Genomic DNA, 13,305 nt, shown 5'->3' with positions numbered 1-13,305 from the left:
GTTCAGACTTAATCTCTCAATTAATTACTCACCTAACTTTTCCACCTACCTTCTCTTCAGTGACATCATAGATTTTATCTATTGTCTTGGTTTTTATCTGAAGGTTGGCTGCAACTAGTGGCAGTGATTCAGATTACTAGCCCTGAATTTTTCTGAATAATAACTGCTGATTACTTTTTTAAAAAATAGTCTTTTGTATAGCATTCAGTTGTTTCAGAATAGGAGAGTTATGAATAACAAAAATGAAAGCTGCTTATAGAAGGCTATGTCTTAGGAAGTACTAATAAATAATGGTCCTGTAAAAAAGCTAAAGAATTGTAAAGTTGAAAGGAACTTTGGAAGTCCTCCAAATCCATGACACTTGTTCAACCTCTGCTTAAATTTCTTCAGTTAAGGAGAGCCCATCACTGCCTAAAATTTTCACCTTTTTGGTCCTAGTTCTGCCTTCTAGAATTACAGAGATCTGGAAATCAGTCTGAATCAATCTGAAATTATAGCCTTTGCTATTCTGTCAGTATATATGCTTCGGAACTAACCTACATAAAAGTATTTATAATGAAAAGAAATAAACATCCACAAGAGACTTAATGCTATTTAAATAGCATACATTTAACATAAAGCATTTTACAGAATAAATAATGAAGCTGACCATTATTTAAGCATAGCTCAGAAGATGTATCTAGATAGGTTTGTAATGGTCTGTGAAGTTAAGTACTATAGCAGGTAAACAGAGAAAGGAATCAAAAGTTTGGCAAGTAAAATCAAGGGGGAGGTAAATGGGAAGATATTCCCCCCCCCTTTTTTCCCCATCTTCTTTCAGTCCAGGCTAGTCCTCACCCAAAGAAGCAGCTTCTGGGAGCTTGAGACCAGAGTAAACAAACAAGATTTGCACAGAGTTTTGGCTATGGAAGTTGGTAGGGAAGGCTCCAAGCAACTTAGACAGAAAGGGAAGCGTAATTGGTGCCCATAATCCTTAGTATTCATGTAAACTAAATGGAATCAGAGCTAGCAGTGACTGATGTGGAAAGAGACTTTGAGGTAACGGTAAACAGTTCAGTGAAGGTGTCAACACAATGTGCATCTGCTGTAAAAAAAGTCCAACAGCATGTTAGTGATAATAAGAAATGGTATTAAAAATAGAGATGCCAATGTCATAATGCCATTATAAAAATAAGTGGTGCAACCGCATCTGGAATATTGTGTGCAGTTCTGGTTGCCATACCTTAAAAAGGATATAGTGGAGCTAGAGAAGTTTCAATGGAGGGCAACTAAGATGATCAAGGGGCTGGAGTAGCTTCCTTACAGGGAAAGATTGTGGCATTTGGGGCTTTTTAGTCTAGAAAAGAGGGGACATGATTGAGGTGTACAAAATTATACATGGTGTGGATGAAGTGAACAAGGAGAAACTATTGTGGGGAAGGTGGTTGAGAAAGTGGTGGAATCACAGCTCCAAAGGGTTCTGGAGGAAATTATCTGGATCCCTTCCAGTCAGGTTTCAGGCCTGGATATGGAACGGAAACAGCATTGGTCGCACTTATGGATGACCTCTGGTGGGAGTGGGATGGTGGAAGTGTGGCCATCCTTGCTCTCCTTGATCTCTCAGCGGCTTTCGATACCGTCGACCACGGTATCCTGTTGGGACGGCTCAGGGAATTGGGGGTGGGCAGCATGGTCTTGTGCTGGTTTGTCTCCTTTCTCCGGGGCCGATCCCAATTGGTGGTGATAGGAAGTGAGAGGTCCCATCCTCAGCCCCTCCTTTGTGGGGTGCCGCAGGGTTCGGTTCTCTCTCCGCTCCTTTTCAACATCTACATGAAACCGCTGGGCGAGATCATCCGTCATCATGGGGTGAGGTATCATCAGTATGCTGATGATACGCAGCTATACATCTCCATCCCTGGTGAAGTAAGCGATGCCGTGGCCACCCTTTTGCGATGCCTGGAGGCTGTAAGGGTCTGGATGGGGAACAACAGGCTTCGGCTGAACCCTGGTAAGATGGAGTGGCTGTGGGTTAATGGCTCCTCTGTATCCGGGATTTTGTCATCTTTGGTGCTGGATGGGGTGGCACTGCTCCAGACAGACCCAGTGCGTAATCTGGGGGTCCTCCTAGACTCACGGCTCCTGCTTGAAGAGGAGGTGGCAGCCGTGGCAAGGAGGGCCTTTGCACAACTTCGGGTTGTGCATCAGTTACGCCCTTTCCTGGATCGGGATGCCCTTCGAACAGTCACTCACGCCCTTGTTATCTCCCAGATAGACTACTGCAATGTGCTTTACATGGGGCTACCCTTGAAGAGTATCCGGAAGCTACAGCTGGTCCAGAATGCAGCTGTGCGGGGTATTGTTGGAGCCCCAAGCTCTGCCTCTGCTCTGCGAGCTGCATTGGGTGCCAGTTTGCTTCTGGGTCCAATTCAAGGCGTTGGTTATCACCTTTAAAGCCCTACATGGCATGGGACCAGGTTATCTAAGGGACCGCCTCTCCCCTATGACTTCAACCCATCCCACCCGATCACACAGAGAGGGCATGCTTTGGACCCCCTCAGTGAAAGAACTTCGACTGGCGGGGTCCAGAAGGCGGGCCTTCTCTGCGGTAGCCCCTGCTCTTTGGAACATTCTGTCCCCGGAGGTGTGATTAGCTCCCACACTCCTGGCCTTCTGTAAGGCTTTGAAGACCTGGTTCTGCCACCTGGCCTGGGGTGGGGTGGGAATACCTCAAGCATGGGGATGGCTAGCCCCATAGAGGCCTTCTGCCTTCAGCCTCAGATTTTTCATCCTCTTGGTCTCTCCTTCTTCTTTTTAGTAATGTTTTTAATTAAGGTTTTATGTATTTATATATTTATGTTTTTAATGTTTGTTGTGAATCGCCCAGAGTTCCCCCATTGGGGGGAGATGGGCGGTTGAAAAATTGAATGAATGAATGAATGAATGAATGAATGAATGAATGAATGAATGAATGAATGAATGAATGAATGAAATTGTCTCCTTCCCAAAATACTAGAACCAGAGGTCATCCAATGAAATTGAATCCTGGAAGAATCAGGACAAACAAAAGCAAATATTTTTTACACAACATGTAATTAAACTTTACATTTACTAAGCTTTATGTTTTAGTTCACTATCACAACACGTGGTGCTGGCTACCAGCTTGGCTGGCTTCAAAAATGGGTTGGACCAATTCATGGAAGTCATGGGGATCAATGGCTATTAGCCTTGATGGCAGGGTGACTACCGCTGAAGGTCATACAATAGGAGACTAGTGGGCTTCCTTATGCAGTTGCTTGGTCACTGTGAGAACAGACTGCTGGACTAGATTGGGGGGGGGGTGTCTGAAATTGGAAGGGAAGATACAAATTTACAACAAATTTACACCACTATCCCTTTCAATATTTTCTGTCCTTGCAAAACAAACCTTGCTTTTACCACATCCATGCACTGATTCATATATTGCTTTTTGTTCTTTAAACTTCTAATTTTCCTTTTATGAGAATCTTATCAACTCAATCCAAGAACAGTTGTTTCAATCATCCACTTGTTTCAGCTCATTCAGTTTTCCTTCATATATTTGTTTTGCACTTCACTCCTCATACTGTCTGTATCAGTGTTTTGTGTTGAAATCCACACATTTTAAAGTTACCAGGTTTGAAAAACTCAGGTCTGTATGATCAAACCACCTCATTTTACTCCTTTCATACTGGTCACTCATTTTTTTATTTAATCCACATTCATTCACTGCGTATACCTAATAGTTGATAGGATGCAGGCAACACAATGTTGGCTTGGAAAGTTTCTTGTCTAAAGATCCTGGCTTATGTAGACTTTTGTGAGCATACTTGAGGTAAAACTAGGTATTGGTTGTGCTTGTGGCATACTGGCCAAAATATGACAGAACTGACCAGTATGGAATACTGCATGAGATGTAGGTATGATAGTCTGGTAACCTAGTCTATACTTTCCTTTGCCTAACTAAAAAGTGTTATATTTTTAGCCTTATCTCCCTGTGAAACAGCATTTGTGTGGGATGGCACCCATCATGGAGCCACTTTAAGAATGGGTCTTAGTGTCTGTGTTCTGATGGCACCCATGTTCCTGCCACAAAAGTATTCTTTATATCCAACTTTCATCTCAAATCTGGATTACTTTATCTCTTATATAATAGGTAGTTGAAGCTGGAAGGTAATAATTCTATTTTGTTCTTATTTGAATTTTTTTTTTCATTTAATTGTAGGCATTGCTCCAAATATGATGTTGGCAAAAATGTGCAGTGATAAAAATAAACCTAATGGCCAATATAGAATCCCTCCAGAAAGAGAAGCTGTGATGGACTTCATGAAAAATTTAGCTATTAGAAAGGTGAGAAATCTTGATTTATTTAGTGTTATTACTTTTATGCATGTTTGTGCTCGGGAAGTTGCTGCTGCTTTTCAGTCTCTAAGTTTTCTTACCAACTTGTTTTATCTTCTGTATCTACTTGAAATGTATACCCTCTAATACCTAACCATGTGAAATCTGCACTGTATAATTACCTTACATTTCTTAGATATGTAGCTGCAAACTTTAGGTAAATGAAAAATGTATTGGTGACTTGACATTATAATATTATTTGGTTTCCCATTTGTATTCCTTCTATTTTCTATACACCAGTCTTGAAAAAGGGGAATGTTGATATATCAAGTTTAAGCAAATACTTCTCAATCTCTGAGGGGACATACATGCCATCTTTCTTTTCCTGTTATTATTTTTTTTTTTTTAGGTGAGGACCTCTGCTTGGGATGATGTTGTATATACTCTGTTATTATACTATTGTTATTGGAAAATAGGATTCTCATCCAACATTTTTTTAAATATTTGGTTTGCAAGGTGAAATATGTTTGTGTGAATGTCTTTTGACCATTTCTTTTTTGTTTGCTTTTTTATGCATTTGCGTTAGAAAAATAAATTATATCAAAATATGATTACTTGATAGGTTGAATGTTTGAGCATAATACGATTACTTTTTTAATGTAATGATATCTCATAATTTTAAGAATCTGATGTTTTTATTTAACGTTACCTATATGGTGCTTTTAGAACTTCAGCCAAGTAGTAGCTGAAGCAATTAGTATTTTAACTCTTGATATCTGTGTCATTAATAGTTCTTTTGATTTGTGTCCCTAAATTTTTCAAAAGCAACTTTTTGAAAGAAGGAAAAGAGAGAAATTGATCAAGCATTAGTGTAGTATATTAGAAATAAAAAATATCCATAAGTGCAGTGTTTCTCAACCCAGAATTTCCCAGCCAGCATAATAGGAAGTACTAAATAGTTAAAATCATAGTGAGAAAGCTGTGTTTGCTTATAAAGGAATTATGCCCCACATTTCTGTTTGATTTCTTTCTTGGTTCAAGCTTATAATGCTGATGTCCTTTTCTCCTGGGACTGTATTTTCTTGCCACTATGCTTGTTAAATCGCTATACAAATGTCTACTTTTGGAAGTATTTTTTTCTTACTGTTTTTGTTTTGTTTTATGTCCAGTCTGAAGATGAGTTATGATGAACCTGAAAGCTTATTCACTTCTTAGAGATGTATTGGTTGACTATAATAAAAGTATAGAGAATTTATAGATGATAAACGTTCTTAATATTTGAAAGCATATGTTTTATAACTTATCTGGTCCATCTAACTGAAATAAAGAAATTGTCTGGATGTCAGTGCAGAACAATATAGCAAGTTCACCAGTTATGAGGCAGCACTCTACTAAGCCATGTAACTCTTTTGATTTCTTTAAAAAAATGCTCATTTTCCAAGGTGATAATTAATAATTGTTGATAATGGTGTGTGTGTGTGTGTGTGTGTGTGTGTGTAACTGATAAAGAATTTCCATTTCCAAAGGAAATGTTAAAATTAAGATTTCATTGAGTTACTGGAAACTTCCTGTTTCACTGGTATAAAATTCATTCTCATTTAGGTGCCAGGCATAGGAAAGGTAACAGAGAAAATGCTGAAAGCTTTGGAAATAGTGACTTGCACAGAATTGTATAAGCAGAGGGCTCTGATTTCTCTTCTGTTTTCTGAAACTTCCTGCCATAATTTCCTTGAAATCTCTCTTGGTTTGGGTTCCACATGTTTGGAAAGGTATTTTATCCTTATTTTACTTGTTGTTCACATGAAATTAATGAATGGACTTATTCAAGCATATGTTTAATCTAGCCTTGTATTTACTCCAATTCCTAGTAGCATTGCAGAAACTTAGAGTTTTGCCCCAACTCTGCTTCTAAGATCCCCGAGTGTAAACTAGACCACATATATTTGTAACTTTAAAAAAATTAAATTTCAGTAAAATAGTTCAGTTTCATTATTGAAAAATATATTTCAGATTGTTAGTAAGTTTAGTGCCCTTGTGTTCTAACAAAATATAAACTTTCTAATAAGGACACGGTGATATTGAACACTTATAGAAAATGATGACATTTATTAATATTTCTTACTTTTATTTTACCCTGCTTTTCAGATAACTATTTTTTGTCTGATTTTAATAATTATTTTTTCATTACTTTATGTTTCTTGCTGTGTGGACGTGTGTCTGATCATAAAATTTGACATTTTATTGGGAGCTAACCTTTGAAATTGAGCACTCTTGAACATTCTTTTTTTTTTTTTTAAGGGATGGGGAAAGAAAAAGCATGAGTACAGAAAGGTATGTACTCAAAAGTATATCAAGTGAAAACATCTCACCCCTTGAATGTATTTAAAAGTACTATAAATGTGAATTTTTTCCCCCACAATGCAGGCAATACCAGCACAATGCCAACATTTTTGCCAAATAGTGTTTGGAGTTACCTGAATTATGGCTTAGCTTATTTGTTTGTTTGTTTAAATTTATCGACCATCCTACTCCAGTGGCATACAAAACTAGAAAAAAACATAAAAATAGCTAAAATTAAAGGGAATAAATAGTTGCCAGTCACTAATTCTGCAAAAACAATTCATGCACATACTGGCACAAATACACATTTCCCATAATGTGAAAGAGATACTGGTTCTTTGGAGATAAAAATTATGTAATTCTAGCATAATTGAGCCTCTTTTGAGACATTCTTATAGAAAATTATTTTTTCTATTAGATCAGTAATACCAAACATAATTATTGTGACTGTGCCAAGAAAACCTAAGGAAAAATAGAGTTTTTCCTCCATGCCTAGATGAAAACCATCTGATCCAAGAGAACATTTCAACTGATCCAACAGAGAAGATCTGATTTTCATTGATTCTTCTTCCTTATTAAGCTGCCTATACCCTTTGAAAATCTGCTGAAGAATGTTAGGTAATCTTCTGAAACTGTGGAGGAGATGATATTAAGAAATTGTGAGCATCCTCTCAACCCAACCCCCTTTCTGCTAGTAAGCTTTATGAGCAGAACTTTATTCAATGAATAATTCCTTAAATAGAATTAAATGTTGGATCTCCAAAGAACCAAAATTTATTTTTCTTTATGCTATTTTTTAAATCAAAGTCATTAATGGGATTTTTTTAATAAATGAAAAGTAAATTAAAGTTTTGAATCGGATCCAGACTAAATTTGTTATAATTCGATCCCATTGAAATCATTGTAATGTCTAACTTAACTTTAGTGCAAAGTAAATGAGACAACTAGTCTTGATCCAATTCTAAATTTGACATCCACTGTTAAATTGATGCTGGACGGTTACATTAGTTCTAAAGCATCGCTTCCTTTTGATATTTTATATAACAGGCACAGAAAATCATATTGTGGCTATTGATTTTTGTATAGTAGATATATAGGATCTGTTATAAACTGAAACATTAATTTTAGTGCCACAGTGAAATTAAATAGCTGTTGTTATTATTAGGTATTGTTCAATAGATTTTGCAAAGGTTTTCTTCTTAGCTTAAATTTTCTTTGAACAGGACATGCTGAGATTTTTTTCCCCTCTTGTGGCAGGACATTTAATGAAATAAGTGCGTCAGAACAATATACGTTATGTCAAGAACTCTGCAGTGACCTTGCTCAGGATTTGAAAAAGGAAGGACTTAAAGTAGGTAATTTTATATCTTTTTAATCCTCGTATTTATTAGTACTGTAGTCTCATCTTCTGTGTTTATTGGTGTATTGTTTTGGTGGGAAATACTTTTCATTTGTCTGTATTCCTCTTGGTAATAGGAATTTAGTTGGGACAGAATTTATGTTGATGATGATGATTTGTTAGATTTATATACTCCCTTTCCTTCAGGAGTGAAAAGTTCACTTGTGTGTTATCTCCACAACAATATGCTGTGGACTAAGAGTGTGTGACTGGCACAAGTCATTCAGTGAGTTTCTGTGGCTGAGAGTGAAATTCAACCTGAGTTTTCCCATTTCTTGCCCAACAGCCTTGACCACTGTGCCTTACAGGTTCTCAGACATAATAAAAAATGAATGCATCAAACAGATAAAAAGCTGCAGTAAAAGGGGTAATTAATAAAAGAAAAGGACAGTTATGGGTTGTCTTTGGTAAAAGTCTGGCCAAACACAGAACATCTAGAAGATGACCGTTATTCCTCCTTCACACTTCCTAATTTTGACATTTCAGCAACAAGGAGAAATGTTTATTTATATGGCTGCCTAATTTGCAAAAAGCAACTCCGGGTGACTTACAGTTTATAGAAGCATCAAAACAGAAAAGAGAACAGAATAACAGAAATAACAAAAATAGCAGAATTAACTGAGACCAGCAACACATACATCTTTCAAGAATATGATGGAACATTTAACAGACCTTGGGAACACAAAGGGGGCAGCAAGACAGTTAAAGAGGGAAACAGGACTGTTACAGAAGAGATTTGTGAGTCCAGGGGCAGGGGGAAGAGTGAGAAACAGAGTGACTGTCTTTATTATACTAGGTATAAGTTATGTGAGAGAATTAGGCTTTCAAGATGCTGCTACATTAACCTACTAGCAATATTCTTTTTCCAGAAATCCACTTGGTGGTTGTTTCCTGTGTTTGCCTGCCTCATTGGGTTTGACAAAGATCTTTCATTCTAGAAGGATCATCCTACATTCTGGCTCAGTGCCCAAGGGAAGAACCAGGTTTTCAGAGCATCATGGAAGGACAGAAGGGGCCATCTCAATTTCACAAAGATTTTGTTCCACAGAGCAGGTGCTGTGACAGAGAAGACATGCCTCCTGGGTTCTACCAGGGATACTGTTTCATGGAAGGGGCCCAAAGCATGCCCACTGTGCTGGATCTCATGGGCCTAGCAGGGATAATTGGTGGCAAGTGGTTCAGGATGATAAAGATAATTCTACCAACTTGAAAGGGCTTTGAGCTGTATTCAGAAAATGATCGGAAATAGATTGATATGGTATAAATATTCATAGGCATATTTATTTGTTTGGGTTATATCCTGTGTCTTTTTTCTCCTCTCTCCCTTTAAAATTTTATAAGTCTCTTATGAAATTATTGATATAAAAATGGGGTTTTCTTCCATGAAAAAGTTTTAAGCATTGATATTGTTGTAACCAGTGTGTATGACCTTCTTGACTAATACATTACATCTGAGTTTATAATAAGATTGGCAAAACTGTACTTGCTGGATCTCCAAGAGGCATCTTCATTCTACTAAAATCTCATTAGAACTTTGTATATTCACAATGAAATCTTGTGAGATTTCAGTGATTTTGCCAAGGTGATAGAGCATGGGGTTATTCAGAAATTCTTGGGAATTGTAAAGGACTGTGTGAAATATCTATAATATGTTAGCTATTTAGAAAACAAAACCTAGCAATGGGCAGCGAAGCCTGGAAAAATTAATTTAATTTAATTTACATTTTCGACTCTACCTTTCCCTCCTAATTCATGCATGCATTCATATATTGTTATGCTGGCAATAATAAAACTAAACATAGTTTTTTATTTTGGGTTCCAGCTTCCTCATTGAAAATCAAGGGGTAGGGTGTTATATAAGTTTCATTCAAGTTTCTTGAGGTCACTTCTTGATATACTTGATATCTAGGCTGCCTCCTTATCAGAACTAATAGAAAGGAGAAACCTGTTACCTGATTCCATTACACTTTGTTAAATGTGCAACCAGACATAAAATCTACAGTTCCATATCACGCAGTTTATAATTCAAATAGTATGAAAGTTGTTATTACATTAATTGATGAAAAAGGTGGCTGATTAACAGGGTAAAAGTGAAGTGACCTCTCTCTTCACCTTTACTACAAGATACCTCCCACCAGGAGGACAGGGCTATAGATTAGTGGTAGAAGTTTGGCTTTTCATGTTGAATTCCAGGTTTAATTCCTAACTTTTTCAGACAAAGGTACAAAATATTTCACTGAAATTACCAGGAAATGCTAAATGGAGCAATGGTTTGACTCAGTTTATAGCAACTTTCCATGTTTCTGTGCAAGAACATGGAAACTTTTTTTCTTGAATCATGAAACTTATGAAAAAAAAATTGGTGTTGCCAAAAAATCTTATATTTCTTAGGACTGCTGTCCTATATTTCTGTCTTGCAATATGATAATAAGCAACTAAACATAAATGGAAGAAAAAGGGTGCAGCAGTCCACAAATTCCAATAATTCCCTTGGGAGTTCACTTCCCACCTGGAAAAAAAACCTTGCAGACTCCCTTTTTTTTCTGTTTTGACCTAAAACTCTACTTGAGCATTAAAAATTAAGTCTGTTCCTATTTATATAGACCTTGCTGTGGCTTTCATTTTTTGGACATGGTTGCATATGAAGAATCAGAGTGCAGATAATTTTTGTAAGATTTGAATTGAACAAAACATTAAAATAATCAGTTACTTAACAGTCTTAAATATAAAAGCATAATGGAAATAAGATACAGTTATTTGTAAAAAATAAAATACTACAGAGAATGTATATATCTTATTATTAAGCTCCTTCTATGTCTCAGAATATGGCAGCTTCAGAAAAATTGTCTATTGTTTTTAATAGGCTAGAACTGTAACTTTAAAGTTGAAGAATGTGAACTTTGAAGTGAAAACAAGAGCTAATACAGTACTTTCTGCAGTTTCTACTGAAGAAGAAATATTTGCTATTGCTAAAGATTTGCTTAAAGCAGAAATGGAGAGTGTGGCCCCAGAACCTTTACATTTAAGATTAATGGGTAAATATCACTTTCACATATTTATGCTGATTCCTGGTTTGTGGCAATTAACTACTGTTAGTTATTCCTCGTTGTTTCAATGAAAAGACAGCTTTCATCATTGTACTATTGTTATTAAACTTTGTTATACACTATTGTTATACTTTTATAGTTTTCTGGTTATTGAAAAATTTCTCAAATCAACATTTCTTCACTATTTGTTAAAATATATGTTTAAAATATGATTCTTTTACTGTCCCTTTCAAAAAACACTTTCCACAGGTAAAAAGGACATTTGGTGCCTCACTTGGTGCCTCACTGCCACAGTTTTGCACCCAAGATTTAAGCATGTGAAACTGAATGGGTAAAACTGCATTTCTGTGTGTCTCCTCACCATCATTATTCTTCTAGGGTAGTAGGGGTAGTAGGATCATAGTAAAGCAACCTATGTAATAATCTATGTACATCTAGATTATTTATGTATTTATTTAAATCTATATAGCTGTCTATCTCACAACCGTGACTTTGGAGGTGAACATAGGATTAAAAGCAACAACAAAAATTAATAGTAATAATAATACAATGGCACCTGCAGACAGTCCAACCCAGACCATATAACCACATTAATATCAACAAACAATCATACAACAAGCTCACCTGAGGGAACATCCAAGTCTTCAGGGACTTAGAAAATGCCAGCAGAGTCAGGGCCAAGTGAATCTCAGGAGGTATGGTGTTGCAGAGACAGGCTCTATAACAGACAAGGCATGCTTCCTGGGTCCACCAGATGTCTTAATGGATGGAACCCAGACCATGCCTACTAGGAGATGGGATGGGACAGGACCTGGATGATGCCTCCAAGGGGATCTGTGAAGTGGAAGGAGAAGGGAAGTTCAGCTCTGCTGTATAAGTTAAAGCTGGGTTGAAACCAGTATGTGCAAGAGAACTCCAGGCAGAAGTCTGAAAAGTTAGTTGACCCATGTCTAGTCTGTATTGATTTAAGTAGGAATTAAGTGAATTTACTGTGCATTCCTATATATGTCTGCTTGAAACAGACTACAGTTCAGTATAAGTTGTTTTGATTATATTTTTAAACAACTCTTTATGACCATTTACCTTTTTGTGGTTTGTCTGTCATATTCAGGTGTAAGAATATCAAGTTTTTTAACTGAAGAAGAAAAAAAATATCAGCAGAAGAGCATTGTTAATTTCTTAGAACCAGGAAAGCAAGCCGGTGCTTTTAAGAAAACTGTCAACATTTTCCCAAAAGTATCTGAAGGAGAAAGCTTTTTCAATAAAAAGAGAGCTACAAGACAGCAAACCAATAAAGGAATTTTTTTAAATGAGTCTTCAGACAAGCAGAATCTACAAGATCTGATGTCAACAATAACTTCAGGTGAACAAGGAAAGAATTATGAACATCAGATCTTTATTTGCCCTATTTGCTTTGAAGAGCAGCATGATGGCACTTTAGAAGCATTTAATAGGCATATAGATATGTGCCTTAGTGGAACAATAGAAAAAGAAAATGCAGAAATTACCGATACTGGCAAATCTGGGGAAAATGATCTGCATGTGGATAGGGAAAAAGAAGAAAGGATAAAAGTTAAAATAAGTAAACCATCAGTGGAAGAGCAGTCAACAAATACAGCTGATTGTGTTCCTGCAAGTAGCACAGATGTACTACCTAAGCTCCTAGTTTATAAACAGAATGAGAATGGATGTGGTCCTTCTAATGCCTCTATACCTGAAATGCACGCTAGAGATGATTTATCTTCTAAAGCCTTATTAATAGAAAAAGAGTCAAGTTGCCCAGGAAGCAATGTGCAAAGTTTTTCTGACATTACTGAAAATGTTTTAGTTTGTCCAGTTTGCAACATACAGCAAAAAACAATGGATCTTGCATTGTTCAACAGGCATGTGGATGTTTGTTTAAACAAAGGCATTATCAAGCAGTTGACAGAAAATTCAAGTACGGGTGAGTATTTTACCAGTAATTTAAATAAAGGTTTATAGAGGCATCTTTTTGGAACTTTAAATGAAGTGCAGAACACAAATTTATATATGTTTCAATAAAGGAGTTGGCTGTTCCTCCATTTTGCATAGAAAGAGGCTGATATTTCTTTCTGTAAATAAATAAAAGGAATTTTGTAAATTGTAATGAATTAGTTTTTAAATGCAGGAAAAATAACTGCTACTAAGCTCGTTATTCACAGA

General features: G+C 36.5%; 1 protein-coding gene across 9 annotated transcripts in view; it reads left to right on the top strand.

Moving 5' to 3' along the window:
- POLK (DNA polymerase kappa) overlaps nt 1-13,305 on the top strand; it is a 42,136-nt gene that overhangs the window by 26,525 nt on the left and 2,306 nt on the right. For all 9 annotated transcript variants that reach the window (XM_088130465.1, XM_007439860.4, XM_025174198.2 and 6 more), the window contains 6 exons: nt 4,220-4,344; nt 5,938-6,104; nt 6,634-6,666; nt 7,933-8,026; nt 10,938-11,109; nt 12,233-13,066. In XM_088130465.1, coding sequence (XP_087986591.1) covers nt 4,220-4,344; nt 5,938-6,104; nt 6,634-6,666; nt 7,933-8,026; nt 10,938-11,109; nt 12,233-13,066 — 1,425 coding nt within the window. The remainder of the gene's footprint in view (nt 1-4,219; nt 4,345-5,937; nt 6,105-6,633; nt 6,667-7,932; nt 8,027-10,937; nt 11,110-12,232; nt 13,067-13,305) is intronic.

Source organism: Python bivittatus, unplaced genomic scaffold (assembly GCF_059951505.1).
Source record: "Python bivittatus isolate LINGU-HERP-01145 unplaced genomic scaffold, Pbiv_v1 ctg000850_np1212, whole genome shotgun sequence".
Taxonomy (NCBI): domain Eukaryota; kingdom Metazoa; phylum Chordata; class Lepidosauria; order Squamata; family Pythonidae; genus Python; species Python bivittatus.
This window is presented reverse-complemented; position numbering and strand designations above follow the sequence as displayed.